The 13503-nt window shown below is 41.0% G+C and overlaps 1 protein-coding gene across 4 annotated transcripts in view; it reads right to left on the bottom strand.

Annotated features, from left to right (window-relative positions):
• itpr2 (inositol 1,4,5-trisphosphate receptor, type 2) overlaps positions 1-13503 on the bottom strand; it is an 81624-nt gene that overhangs the window by 26607 nt on the left and 41514 nt on the right. For all 4 annotated transcript variants that reach the window (XM_058074847.1, XM_058074846.1, XM_058074845.1 and 1 more), the window contains exons 37-38: positions 11919-12027; positions 440-560 (exon numbers count right to left, since the gene is read on the bottom strand). In XM_058074847.1, coding sequence (XP_057930830.1) covers positions 440-560; positions 11919-12027 — 230 coding nt within the window. The remainder of the gene's footprint in view (positions 1-439; positions 561-11918; positions 12028-13503) is intronic.

The following is a 13503-nucleotide window of genomic DNA, read 5'->3' as shown; positions in this document are numbered from 1 at the left end:
AAAAAAAAAAAAAAACGATATTAGGAAAGCAGGAAGTGAACAAATGTAACAGTTACTGATTGTAAAAGTACCAGCTTTGCTTACCCCTCCATCTGGTAAGCTTTGCTTACCCCTCCAATAAGCTTTGCTTCTTCCTACTCCTTTTGGACATGTGGAACTGTGAACTGATTATGTGATGCATTCAATTGTAATCTGATGCATGTTCAAATGAAATAAAACCATTACCATTATTTATGAGTGAAATATGTTCCATTATTCCATTAACATTACAGCACTCTAGACATGAAGTAATAGTCTCTTACACTCATGGAAGAATTGAAGAAAAAACATGTATTCAAAGGTCTTCCACATTCTACTGTATGGAATTTTATTATTGCAAGCCGTCTTGGAAAATAAGACCAACCCATCATTTAATTGCCGGGTTTAGTTGGATCCCTACCTCCGAATGTTGGCTTGGCAAAACAGCCAGGTGAGCTGTTTCCACTCCCAAGTTCTGACTTGGAAAGGAGCTTCTGATTTCCAAAGTAGCATGTGAGGAGAATCTCTCTTAACTCCTTTCCCTGAGGGAAAAGAAAACATGCTGTTGAGTCCATACTGTACATCCATCTCGGATGCAACAATTCCAAAACTGGGATAATGGCATAGATAAATAGCAGGACATACTGTACATTATGAAAGAAGGACCCAGAAGAATGATTGGATGGTGAGATGGTTGACAAAATACAAATGAAATGAGTTTATTTGTATAGCACATCCCAATGGTACAGGCTGCACGGTGGTCGGGTGGTTAGCGCACAGGCTAGGAGACCCTGGTTCAATTCCACCCTCGGCCATCTCTGTGTGGAGTTTGCATGTTCTCCTTGTGCATGCGTGGGTTTTCTCCAGGTACTACGGCTTCCTCCCACATTCCAAAAACATGCTCGGTTAATTGACTCCAAATTGTCCATAAGTATGAATGTGAGTGTGAATGGTTGTTTGTCTATATGTGCCCTGTGATTGGCTGGTGACCAGTCCAGGGTGTACCCCGCCTCTCATCCGAAAACACACAAAACAATGTGATGAAGTTGATTTAGAACAAATAATGTATCTTTGGGTTGTACAGCGGGTGAGTGGTTATCGTGCAGGCCTCACAGCTAGGAGACCCAAGTTCAATTCCACCCTCGGCCATCTCTGTGTGGAGTTTGCATGTTCGTTCCGGTTTCCTCCCACATTCCAAAAACATGCTAGGTTAATTAGCGACTCCAAATTGTCCATAGGTATGAATGTGAGTGTGAATGGTTGTTTGTCTATATGTGCCCTGTGATTGGCTGGCGACCAGTCCAGGGTGTACTGGGATAGGCTCCAGCATACCCGTGAATGTGGGAGGAAACTGGAGTCCCCGGAAAAAACCCACACATGCATGGGGACAACATGGTAAAGCTACACTGAGAAGGAATTGAACTCGGGTCTCCTAGCTGTGAGGCCTATGTGCTAACCACTCACTCACCGGGCAGGCCACTGTCTATCCTTACATCTCCATTATCTCCATTATGGTTAGCGTGCAGATCTCACAGCTAGGAGACCCGAGTTCAATTCCATGGGTTTTCTCCCACGTTCCAAAAACATGCTAGGTTAATTGGCGACTCCGAATTGTCCATAGGTATGAATGTGAGTGTGAATGGTTGTTTGTCTATATGTGCCCTGTGATTGGCTGGCGACCAATTGTACCTATTTTGCATGCAACATGGGTATGAAATGACAAATGTCACGTGTTAACAAGTACAACTTTACACTGCAAGATACACCACAAATAGTTTCAACACCAAAGTTGAAGGAGGAGACAAATGAGCCAATGTCATGCCTCACCATCGCTGCTGGCTAGGTGCAGTCTAGCAGAAGATGTGGACGTGCACATGCAGCTGACGCTCTCTGTGTCAGTAAACATCTCATCTGCAGTCAGCGGAGACACTTGTCTGCCTGCACTGTCTGGCTGAGTGTGCGCCGGCACTCACACATGGCCGCATACACACACACACACACACACACACTTTTTGAACTAAAGTTGAGCCAGCATCTCTTATTTTCATGCAGCTGTGCACCGCCAGTCTACAAAAACATTACAAACCCATCCCAATGCACTCGAGCTAACTTATTGCAGCTTGAATATTGTTTTACTTCCGCTTCCTCTCTTTTGGAGGACGCCTTTCTTTTGTATGAATTGCAAAAACCTTATTTTTTTTTATTTTTTTTTTACTTGCATTCACCTCACTTAAGGGTACTGCAGTCTGCTGGCTCGCTTTGCAGTGAGAGAGTGGATGAGAGGTAGGATGGCGGCAGAGGAGAGTCAGCCTGGTCTGACTCATCTTGCTGCTGCATTGACGAGAAAACCTCCAGTCAGGCATGTAGGAGCCATGAGACAGAAATAGAAAGCGTAATTGATGACAGTATGCACGTCGGGAGAAGAGTAAGAAAGGGGTCAAAAACAAAAACAAGCATGAAGTAGGTTTTTTTTTGGAGTGATGGGGTTTAAAATGTGCACTTGCACGCCACACTGCGGCTCTGGTGTCCAGAGACGCCCACCTCAGGCTTCCTCGCTTTCCCATGCCTCCCTCCCTCCCTCTCTCCTTCCTTCCACTGTCTTGGAGTATAGAGAACAAGAGAAAGATGGTTGTCCTTTGCTGACTGGCTTCACTAAAAGGCCAGACCAGGTCAATTGTCTGACTGGTGTAACAGTGGAGCGGACCGAGGATCAAACTACGGGTAATTCCGGTTTTCCACTTTGTTCCTCCCACAGAGGTACAGTATTTAGGCAGTATTTAGATCCGCTTCACTGCAAAAATAAAATAAAATAAGAAACAGACAAGACATAATATTAAGCAGTGGTTCTGAAATAGTCTTCTGCGGGCCATCTCTCTGCCAGGGGTCAATAGAGCTACCAGACACAAGAGTCAGATGTCGCTTTAAGCATAGCAAGCTACCCAGCTAACTATTTCGCCTTTATTTTTTTAATTAAACACCTAAGAAATGGTTTGAACAAGCTTGGGTAGAAGTAAGAAGAAGAAAAAAAAGTACCACTTCCACACTGAATGGGAGCAGAACTTTTTCTCAATATGCATCCCTGGCTGATTCTTTGCAGTACAAGTTAAGAAATATTGAACAAATCACATTTTTTGTGATGTGTATTCTACACTGATCACTGATCAGTAATGTTACATTGATGAGACATTAGCTTACATGAATTTACCTTGACTAATAACAGGCCATTGACAACTAGTTAATTAATTTACCCAGCTAACTATTTCGCCTTTAATTTTTTAATTCAAAACTCAAGAAATGGTTTGAACCAGCTTGGGTTGAAGCAAAAAGGGAAAAAAATGTACCACTTCCACACTGAATGGGAGGAGAACTTTTTTCTCACTATGCTTCCATGGCTGATTCTTTGCAGTACAAGTTAAGAAATATTGAACAAATCACAATTGGTATTCTACACTGATCACTGATCAGTAATGTGACATTGATGAGACATTAGCTTACATGAATTTACCTTGACAACGAGTTAATTAATTTACCCAGCTAACTATTTCGCCTTGAATTTTTTTTTTATTCAAAACTTACGAAAGGGTACGAACAAGCTTGGGTAGAAGTAAGAAGGAAAAAAAATGTACCACTTCCACACTGAATGGTAGGAGACCTTTTTCCTCACTATGTATCCATGGCTGATTCTTTGCAGTACAAGTTAAGGTAATGTCATGTAAGCTAATGTCTCATCAATGTAGAATACCAAATGTGATTTGTTTAATATTTCTTGACTAATAACAGTCCATTGACAATTGGTTAATTAATTTCCAAAATGCGGTTTAATTGAAGGACAATACACAAGTCAAAAGACTGCCTCATCCGGTGTAACTGAGCAACATTGGCAGGAGTGTGGAATATATGGATAGTGGTTTTAATGAGATCCAGTGTTAATCACAGGGTGTGTTTTTGTGCATAATTTCACGAAGAACTGAAAACAACCCACTCCTTTCCAGAGATCTCATGAAAAGCTACACACTGATCACATGCCCACAGTTACAATGTTTTTGCACTGTCTTGTCATGGCACTGAAAATGTTTTTATCCAGCAAACAAGCACATCGGCAAAACAAATTAGGCTCACATGTGAAAGCAATTGGTGATACTGCTTGAAGGATGTTCTCCAGAACCACAGCAGTAACGAGCGTTCACTGGAGGCTTCCATGTGATTTCCTAACCATATTAAATTGGACAGACTGAGACATTGAAAACAGGTTTTGGGGAAGTTGTTTCATATAATATACAAATACAGGTGTACATAATATGATTGTATGGTTGATTTGTGTTGCTGTCCTGAATAAGGTAAATAAGGTATATACTTCTACCTATGTGTTACATATAAGTATAAGTATTTCATAATGCCGCCTACAGAGAACATACTCACTCCTTCTTTCTAAAATCACAAATACTTCAACTTGCTGATATAGTTCATCTTCAAACAGCTAAAATAATGCATAAAGCTAAAAATAACCAATTACCTAAAAATTAATTTTTTTTTAAAAATTTAAAAATTTAAAAATTTAAAAATTTAAAAATTTAAAAATTTAAAAATTTAAAAATTTAAAAATTTAAAAATTTAAAAATTTAAAAATTTAAAAATTTAAAAATTTAAAAATTTAAAAATTTAAAAATTTAAAATTTTAAAATTTTAAAATTTTAAAATTTTAAAATATTAGGAAAGCAGGAAGTGAACAAATGTAACAGTTACTCATTGTAAAAGTATCAGATGGATGGGTAGGATTTATTAAGCTTTGCTTCTTCCTACTCCTTTTGGACATGTGGAACTGTGAACCGATTATGTGATGCATTCAATTGTAATCTGACGCATGTTCAAATGAAATAAAACCATTACCATTACCAAGGTACAAACAAGTAAAATAAAACTGGGTAAATATTTTCACCTTTGTCATGGGTGAGATATCACACAGGGACACAAAGGCTGGATTGATGCCACAAAAATTATGTAAGAGGACATTATGATGATGTCACACAGCATGTGCCAAATGCGGGAAAAAAAAAAAAGTGCTGGCACAGAGAAACGGTGAGAGCGATTGCACGCTCATTATTAGGGACAGAAAGATACTGTTAGCTTAATAGCACCACCTGCCAAAACCTCAGAAAATGGACACAGAGTCCTGACTGTTTTAAGAAACATTGCACGGTCAACACCGAATTTTCTACTGCATGGTAATTTGTTTTTTTTTTCATAGCTACAGCAATCTGGACCTATGTTACAATGATATATATATATATATGCAAAAAAATTATAAAATTAAGAAAATAATTGTTTTTAAAAACTTAAATTATATTAGAAAGGCAGGAAGTGAACAAATGTAAAAGTACCCGATGGAGGGGTAGGATTTAATAAGCTGTGGGACAAAAAATTACAAAATTTAAAAATTAAAAAAAAAAAAAAAAAAAAAAAAACCCTTAAACTGTATTATGGAAAGCAGGAAGTGAACAAATGTAACAGTTACTGATTGTAAAAGTATCAGATGGAGGGGTAGGATTTAATCAGCTTTGGGACAAAAAATTCAAAAATTAAAAAACAAACAAAAAAAAAACACTTAAACTGTATTATGGAAAGCAGGAAGTGAACAAATGTAACAGTTACGGATTGTAAAAGTACCAGATGGAGGAGTAGGATTTAATAAGCTTTGCTTCTTCCTACTCCTTCTGGACATGTGGAACTGTGAACTGATTATGTGATGCATTCAATTGTAATCTAATGCATATTCAAATGAAATAAAACCATTACCATTACCATATCCATGTTTAAAATGTAATTAGAATGGAAGGTGATGCATGGAGCAGAACCCAACAAGTTGACAAACTCCTCACGTGTTTAGTGGCCTCACTCAAATACATTAAGTTATCAATAGCACATGTATAAAATAACAATTCCTCTCATTCATAGCGACCCTGAGGTAATAGATCTTGTATCTTTTATGAAATTGTTCCTCCAGAACTTGGGCGTCTCTGGAGGCATTTCTCCAACCACACACACACATGCACACACATGCACACACACGTCTTCTGCACAGTCACGGTCAGGCCAGACAAACAACATGTGCCTCTTGTCACCATGGAAACTACAACATAATACATCCTAACACCCTAAGAGACACCTGACTGATGGATCAAGGACGACCTTTCTCTAACCAAGAAGACTGACAAGGACTTTCATTGTTAGGATTTTTTTGGTCTTTAATTAAAAAGCCTTGTTCAGATGTGAAGGGGTCACCGAGTTTAAGCTTACCGACTTTTACTTTCTGACTGGGGCTCGGATTGGCTGGGTCATCAGATAAATAAATCAGATAAAAGGTCAAAGCACGCCAGGTCATCCGCCCGCCCCCAACCGGCCCATCACTCTCCCGTGTGGATGAATTTAAGCCATGTTCCACTAATGTCATTGGGAGACACACAACACAACAGTGTTGTCTGTGACTGTGCATGTGTCTGAGCAAGCTTATCATATATATATGTGTGTGTGTGTGTGTGATGTGCTTAGCATTGAGAGGGTGGTAATCTGTAAATCTGCTTTGCCTTGGGCAGGTGGCGTTAAACTTGGCGAGTGAGAAAAAAAAAAGAGGGGGAGGAATGAGAACAAACAGTGTGACTGACAGGGAGTGTGAAAGAAAAAAGAAAGAAGAGTAAAATGGCTAAAATTAATATATTTGAACACTCTAAAGAAGAGGGCATTGTTGTGATAAAACTAGCAAGGTTCAGTACAAGGAATACAATTTAACGGGATATTTTCAGTGAATATCATTTTTTTTTTAAAAAGAGAGGGAATTTCATAGATATTATCTGACCGTGCTGCACGGCGGTCGAGTGGTTAGCGCGCAGAACTCACAGCTAGGAGACCAGGATTCAATTCAATTGTGTGGAGTTTGCATGCGTGGGTTTTCTCCGGGTACTCCGGTTTCCTCCCACATTCCAAAAACATGCTAGGTTAATTAGCGACTCCAAATTGTCCATAGTTATGAATGTGAGTGTGAATGGTTGTTTGTCTATATGTGCCCTGTGATTGGCTGGCGACCAGTCCAGGGACAGCTGGGATAGGCTCCAGCACCCCTTGCAACCCTCGTGAGGATAAGCGGTAGAAAATGAATGAATGAATATTATTTATATATATTTATATGTTATGTTTTATATAGTAATGTGTTTTTGGCAATCACAGAGTCGGACATGTATTTTAGTTGGTCATCAGGAAAGATTTGGGTCCAAAACCATGAAGGCTTTGAGGATGTCGCTTGGAAACGTCATCTCCCTCCACAGATTTTTAACAGAATTAAGATCTGGAGAGGCTGCACGGCGGTCAAGTGGCTAGACCTCACAGCTAGGAGACCTGAGTTCAATTCCACCCTCGTCCATCTCTGTGTGGAGTTTGCATGTTCTCCCTGTGCATGTGTGGGTTTTTTTCCGGGTACTCCGGTTTCCTCCAAAATTCCAAAAACATGCTAGGTTAATTGACGACTCCAAATTGTCCATAGGTATGAATGTGAGTGTGAATGGTTGTTTGTCTATATGTGCCCTGTGATTGGCTGGCGACCAGTCCAGAGTGTACCCCGCCTCTCGCCCGAAGACAGCTGGGATAGGCTCAAGCAACCCCTGCGACCCTCGTGAGGAAAATCGGTAGAAAATGAATGAATGAGTTAGTATGTTCTCTGTAGGCGGCATTATGAATTATCCTTACTGACCTTTTTTTTTCAGTACATTTAGCGAGTGAAGATTGCTTTTATAGTTATTACCACATATTTCCACACAATAAGTAAGATATAGTAGAACCAGAGAGCAATAAATAGTGCGGAGTGATGAAGAAATTTTGCTTTGTTCAATATTGAAATATTTCATTAAGATCCAAATGTGCAAAAGGTTAAATTCTAGCTATTTTTAACTAGTCTTAAGATTTTGATCAGGTCTTGTTTTAGTAAGCTAAAATGAAGGTTTTGTGATTAAAAACCTTAAGAACACAGTTGGACTCGCAGTCAAGATGCTTGCCATATTATACACTAACCGGAAAAAGTTCCCAATCTAAAGCAACATTTTCAACATCAACCATGTCAAATGATACTATATTATATACTGTAGTGCATATTAGGTTATCTTTGAGCATATATGTATTAGTCAGCATAATAATAAACTCCATGTATGCTTATCATGTTCTAATTCAGGGGTGGGCAAACTTTTTGACTCACGGGCCGCATTGATTTAATAAAATTGACGGGGGGGGGGGGGGGGGGCAGACTGTATAGTATTTTAAACGTGACAGTCCATTTGTACACGTATATATTTACACATATTTTACACGTAAAAGTGTCATGTAGTCTGCTATATGTGCACTTTGAGATCATTTATTTGATGTAAAGTGCGTTATAAATTTATTATTATTATTATTACGACCAGTCCAGGTTGTACCCCGCCTCTCGCTCCAAGACAGCTACGATAGGCTCCAGCACCCCCGCGACCCTCGTGAGGATAAGCAGTAGAAAATGAATGAATTATGATTGTTATTATTATTATTACGACCAGTCCAGGGTGTACCCCACCTCTCGCCCCAAGACAGCTGGGATAGGCTCCAGCACCCCCGCGACCCTCGTGAGGATAAGCGGTAAAAAATGAATGAATTATTATTATTATTAGTAGTAGTAGTAATAGTAGTAGTATTACGACCAGTCCAGGGTGTACCCCACCTCTCGCCCCAAGACAGCTGGGATAGGCTCCAGCACCCCCGCGACCCTCGTGAGGATAAGCGGTAGAAAATTAATGAATGAATTATTATTATTATTATTATTATTATTATTATTATTATTATTATTATTATTACAACCAGTCCAGGGTGTACCCCGCCTCTCGCCCCAAGACAGCTGGGATAGGCCCCAGCACCCCCGCGACCCTCGTGAGGATAAGCGATAGAAAATGAATGTATTATTATTATTATTATTATTATTATTATTATTATGTGCTTGTGTCCCTTTTTCAGGAGCATTTTGTAAACAACAGACCACATCAAATAACGAAATTGATAAAACAGCTACTTCAACCATCAAAAGGTTGTCTCAAGCCATGATGCCAGGTTGTACGTTGAGTTTCAATGAAATATTTTGGAAAGAACAGGCGGGCCATATTCAAACACTTGGCGGGCCGGATGTGGCCCCCGGGCCGTAGTTTGCCCACCCCTGTTCGAACTCAATGCCGTGTCCCCCTTCTCATAAACCATGTGGAAAGACTTCCAAAGTTGGCCCCTACAGGGACTTGAGCAGAGGTTTTCCCTGCTGACTGATCCGTGTTGAGACATCACATAGACACAGCAGAGAAAGACACAAAAAAACAACCCAAGGTGGGCACCCGGAATGTGATAGATTGAGACAAAGCCAGAAGGAAGTAAGGGAGGAAGAGCACGAGCAGACAGAGAAGAGAGAGATGAAGGAGGGGAGGGGAGTGAGTGAGTGAGTGAGAACGCGATGGTCCACGTGACGTTGGCTCAGCCACTGCAGGCTGTTACGTAAGTCCAACCCCTGCCCTCTCCTCATGGACTGAGCAGACACCGCTTCTCTCCAATCCCTCACTCTGCAGCCGCTACACACTTTTTTTTTTTTTCCCCATCTTCCGCTCACATGTCTTCTCACATGGCTGCCTCCCTGTCTTCCTCCTCACCCCCCCCCCCCCCTCCACCACCAACTCATTGCACCCCAGGGGAGCCACCAGCCTCTAATGCTAATGCTGTCACTCTGTCTCCCTCTCACCCTGTCTGTTTTTGTCTGTCTCTTTTCTCATTATTTCCATCAACTTCTTTCACTCCCTCCCTTCCTTCCTTCTTCTTCTGTAGCAGGGCTGTGAGGCTGCAGCTCCACGCTCAGGGCTACGGGGGATATGACAGAGAGGCCGCAGAGACATGCTTGAGCACACACACCTACACAAACTGACATTTAGCCTGCTGCACCCGGTCTCGTTTCTTCAATGCACTGTGCGCAATTTTTTTGAAAACATGACCCTCTATTTTCAATATGACCTCATCAGTAGTCTCATATGTACAGTGGGGGTAATCATTATTTTATCCTTTTCTGATTTTCCCCTTTAAAAAAATACATAAATAGTACATATTTTTGCTAGTTTCATTCATTTTGACATTAATATTATTTATATAGATTTATATGTGATGTTGTATATAGTAATGGTGTGTTTTTGCAATCACAGAGTCGGACATGTATTTTAGTTGGTCATCAGGAAAGATTTGGGTCCAAAACCCTTAAGGTTTTGAGGCTGTCGCTTGGCAACTTCATATCCCTCCACAGATTTTTAACGGAATTAAGATCTGGAGAGGCTGCACGGTGGTCAAGTGGCTAATGCGCAGACCTCACAGCTAGGAGACCAGGGTTCAATTCCACTCTCTGCCATTTCTGTGTGAAATTCCAAAAACATGCTAGGCTAATTGGCGACTCCAAATTGTCCATAGGAATGAATGTGAGTGTGAATGGTTGTTTGTCTATATGTGCCCTGTGATTGGCTGGCGACCAGTCCAGGGTGTACCTCGCCTCTCGCCGGAAGACAGCTGGGATAGGCTCCAGCACCCCCTGCAACCCTCGTGAGGATAAGTGGTAGAAAATGAATGAATGAATATTTATTTTATTATATTATATGCTATTATATTATATTATATTATATTTATATGTGATGTTTTATATAGTAATGGTGTGTTTTTGGCAATCACAGAGTCAGACATGTATTTTAGAAGGGATTCATTAGGAGGGATTTGGGTCCAAAACCGGGAGGTTTTGAGGCTGTCGCTTGGCAACTTCATATCCTTCCTCAGATTTTTAATGGAATTAAGATCTGGAGACAAGCCAGGCCACACCAGATCTTAATAATAATAATAGTAATAATAATAAATGTTATTTGTATAGCGCTTTTCAGGGTACTCAAAGACACTTTACAGTAGAGAAAAAGAAATAAAAATAATGTTGAGTAAAATATGCATTGAAATACAATATCCAAACATTCATTCAGAGCTAAAACAAGGCTAAAAGCGGGACGGGGCACAGCAGTCAGGTATAAAAAGTTAGACATTAAAAACTTCTTAACATACTTCTCCTTGAGCCACTCTTTTGTCATTGCCATGCTAGAATCCCCCCACCCATCCATGACCCACGTTCAGCAAAATTCTACTCCAACGGCACTATTAATTGGCCACCTTATTTTATGTATTCATGGTTTTTTTTTATTACAGTATTTCTGGCCCCAAAAGCCAACATTTTAAACTTTGCTATCATGCTTTCTTTTATTTTTTTGCATTGCAATGGATAGCGAACCACAAATCCAATCACTTCCTTCTGATCCAAAGTCAAATTCTGACATACAGAGCTACTGCCACCCCTAATGGTCGAAAATGTCATGCAAGTTTGTGTCCAGAAGAAAACATCTGCCCGTAGAGAAGCACCATCACAAACACTTCCCTACATCTATGGTAATCCTCTTGAAGGTGGTGCTAACACCTTCACTTTCCAACCAATGATCAATCACCTCTTATTATATACTCCCTCAAAACTTCCTGGTTAAAGAAGGGAAATAAGGGTCCTCCTTTCACCCTCTGCAGTATTGATTTGTTTGTCCAGAACTCGCCCCTCATTCTCCACCCCCTCCGTCTGCCTCTCAGGCTGTGTCCTCAAGTGACTCTTTTCCTTATGTAACTCGGAAAGGCCCGCTGCATACAAATGAGGGAGTTTCTTGGCTGAGAGATATGCCAGGAGAATAAGCGTTGCCGTTAGCAGCGTAGCATTGGCGGCTAAAAAAAACCCAGCACAAACCTTGAGATGTTTTCACCTCATTACAAGGGTTTTTGGTGTCTGTGTGTCAAGTACTCACCGACTCCTGAAACCATTCCTTCTTGTCCAGCATCTCTCGAAGTGTCTGCAGAATCTTGATGCAAAGCTTTTCCTCTTTGTCCATAAGCTTCTTGGTGTGTTTGATGAGCCTGTCAGAGGAATCAAACTGTTGTATCAGCTGCTGTAACAGGAGCCTTTGTGTCCACAGAGGCTAGAAGGCCAGAAAAAGACCACATCCAAACAACTTCTGGGGGTCTTCTCCCAGACCACCTAATGTGTCGCACCTCCAAGGGCAGTTTTCTAATTCTTATTGGTAGTTAATTCATTCCAAAATGTCGGACAAAAAAACGACAAAACTGGGACACAACATTTCTACATATTGTGCCACTTGGTGCCAGTTCGCGCCGAAGATTATGTGATTGGCGCATCGTGGCGCGCTGTGGTAACAAATTAATGTTCGCTCAGCATGTTGCCACGGCGAGCCACTACGCGCCAATCACATAATCTTTGCCGTAAATTGACACCGGCCCAGTGGACTCCTAGCATCATTGGCACGACCTGGCTTGTGCCATTACATTCCAGTGGATTCCAATAGGAGGATTGTTTGTGACATTTGGTTCCACTTGGTGGACATGAAGATTTTAAACATTTTGAAATTTTCTTGCCGCCAAACTCAATTTTTGCCGCCACCATGAGCCAGTTTGAGCCACTGCACGCCACAAGCATCATTGGCGCAACTTGGCTCGTGCCATTACATTCCAGTGGATTCCAATAGGAGGATTGTTCGTAACATTTGGTTCCACTTGGTGGACACGAAGATTTTAAACAATTTGAAATTTTCTTGTCGCCAAACTCAATTTTTGCCGCCACCATGAGCCAGTTTGAGCCACTGCACGCCACAAGCATCATTGGCGCAACTTGGCTCGTGCCAATACATTACAGTGGATTTCAATAGGAGGATTGTTTGTGACATTTGGTTCCACTTGGTGGAGACGAAGATTTTAAACATTTTGAAATTTTCTTGTCGCCAAACTAAATTTTTGCCGCCACCATGAGCCAGTTTGAGCCACTGCACACCACAAGCATCATTGGCACAACTTGGCTCGCGCCATTACATTCCAGTGGATTCCAATAGGAGGATTGTTTGTGACATTTGGTTCCACTTGGTGGACATGAAGATTTAAAACATTTTGACATTTTCTTGCCGTCAAACTCAATTTTTGCCGCCACCATGAGCCACTGTATACCACAAGCATCATTGGCGCAACTTGGCTCGTGCCATTACATTCCACTGGATTCCAAAAGGAGGATTGTTTGTGACATTTGGTTCCACTTGGTGGACACAAATATTTTAAACATTTGGAAATTTTCTTGTCGGCAAACTCAATTTTTGCCGCCGTTATGGGCGAGTTTGAGCCACTGCACGCCGCTAGGCACCTTATTGGCGACACTAGGCGCCATAGCAAATTGCATTGGCGCGAACTGGCACCAACTGGCGCCGGCCCAGTGGACTCTTAGCATTAATTCCAATAGGAGGATTGTTTGTGACATTTGGTTCCACTTGGTGGACACAAAACATTTTGAAATTTTCTTGCCACCAAACTCAATTTTTGCCGCCGTTATGG

This window comes from Doryrhamphus excisus, chromosome 6 (assembly GCF_030265055.1).
Source record: "Doryrhamphus excisus isolate RoL2022-K1 chromosome 6, RoL_Dexc_1.0, whole genome shotgun sequence".
Classification (NCBI taxonomy): Eukaryota; Metazoa; Chordata; class Actinopteri; order Syngnathiformes; family Syngnathidae; genus Doryrhamphus; species Doryrhamphus excisus.
Note: the sequence above shows the minus strand (reverse complement) of the source record. Positions and strands in the feature narration are given on the sequence as shown.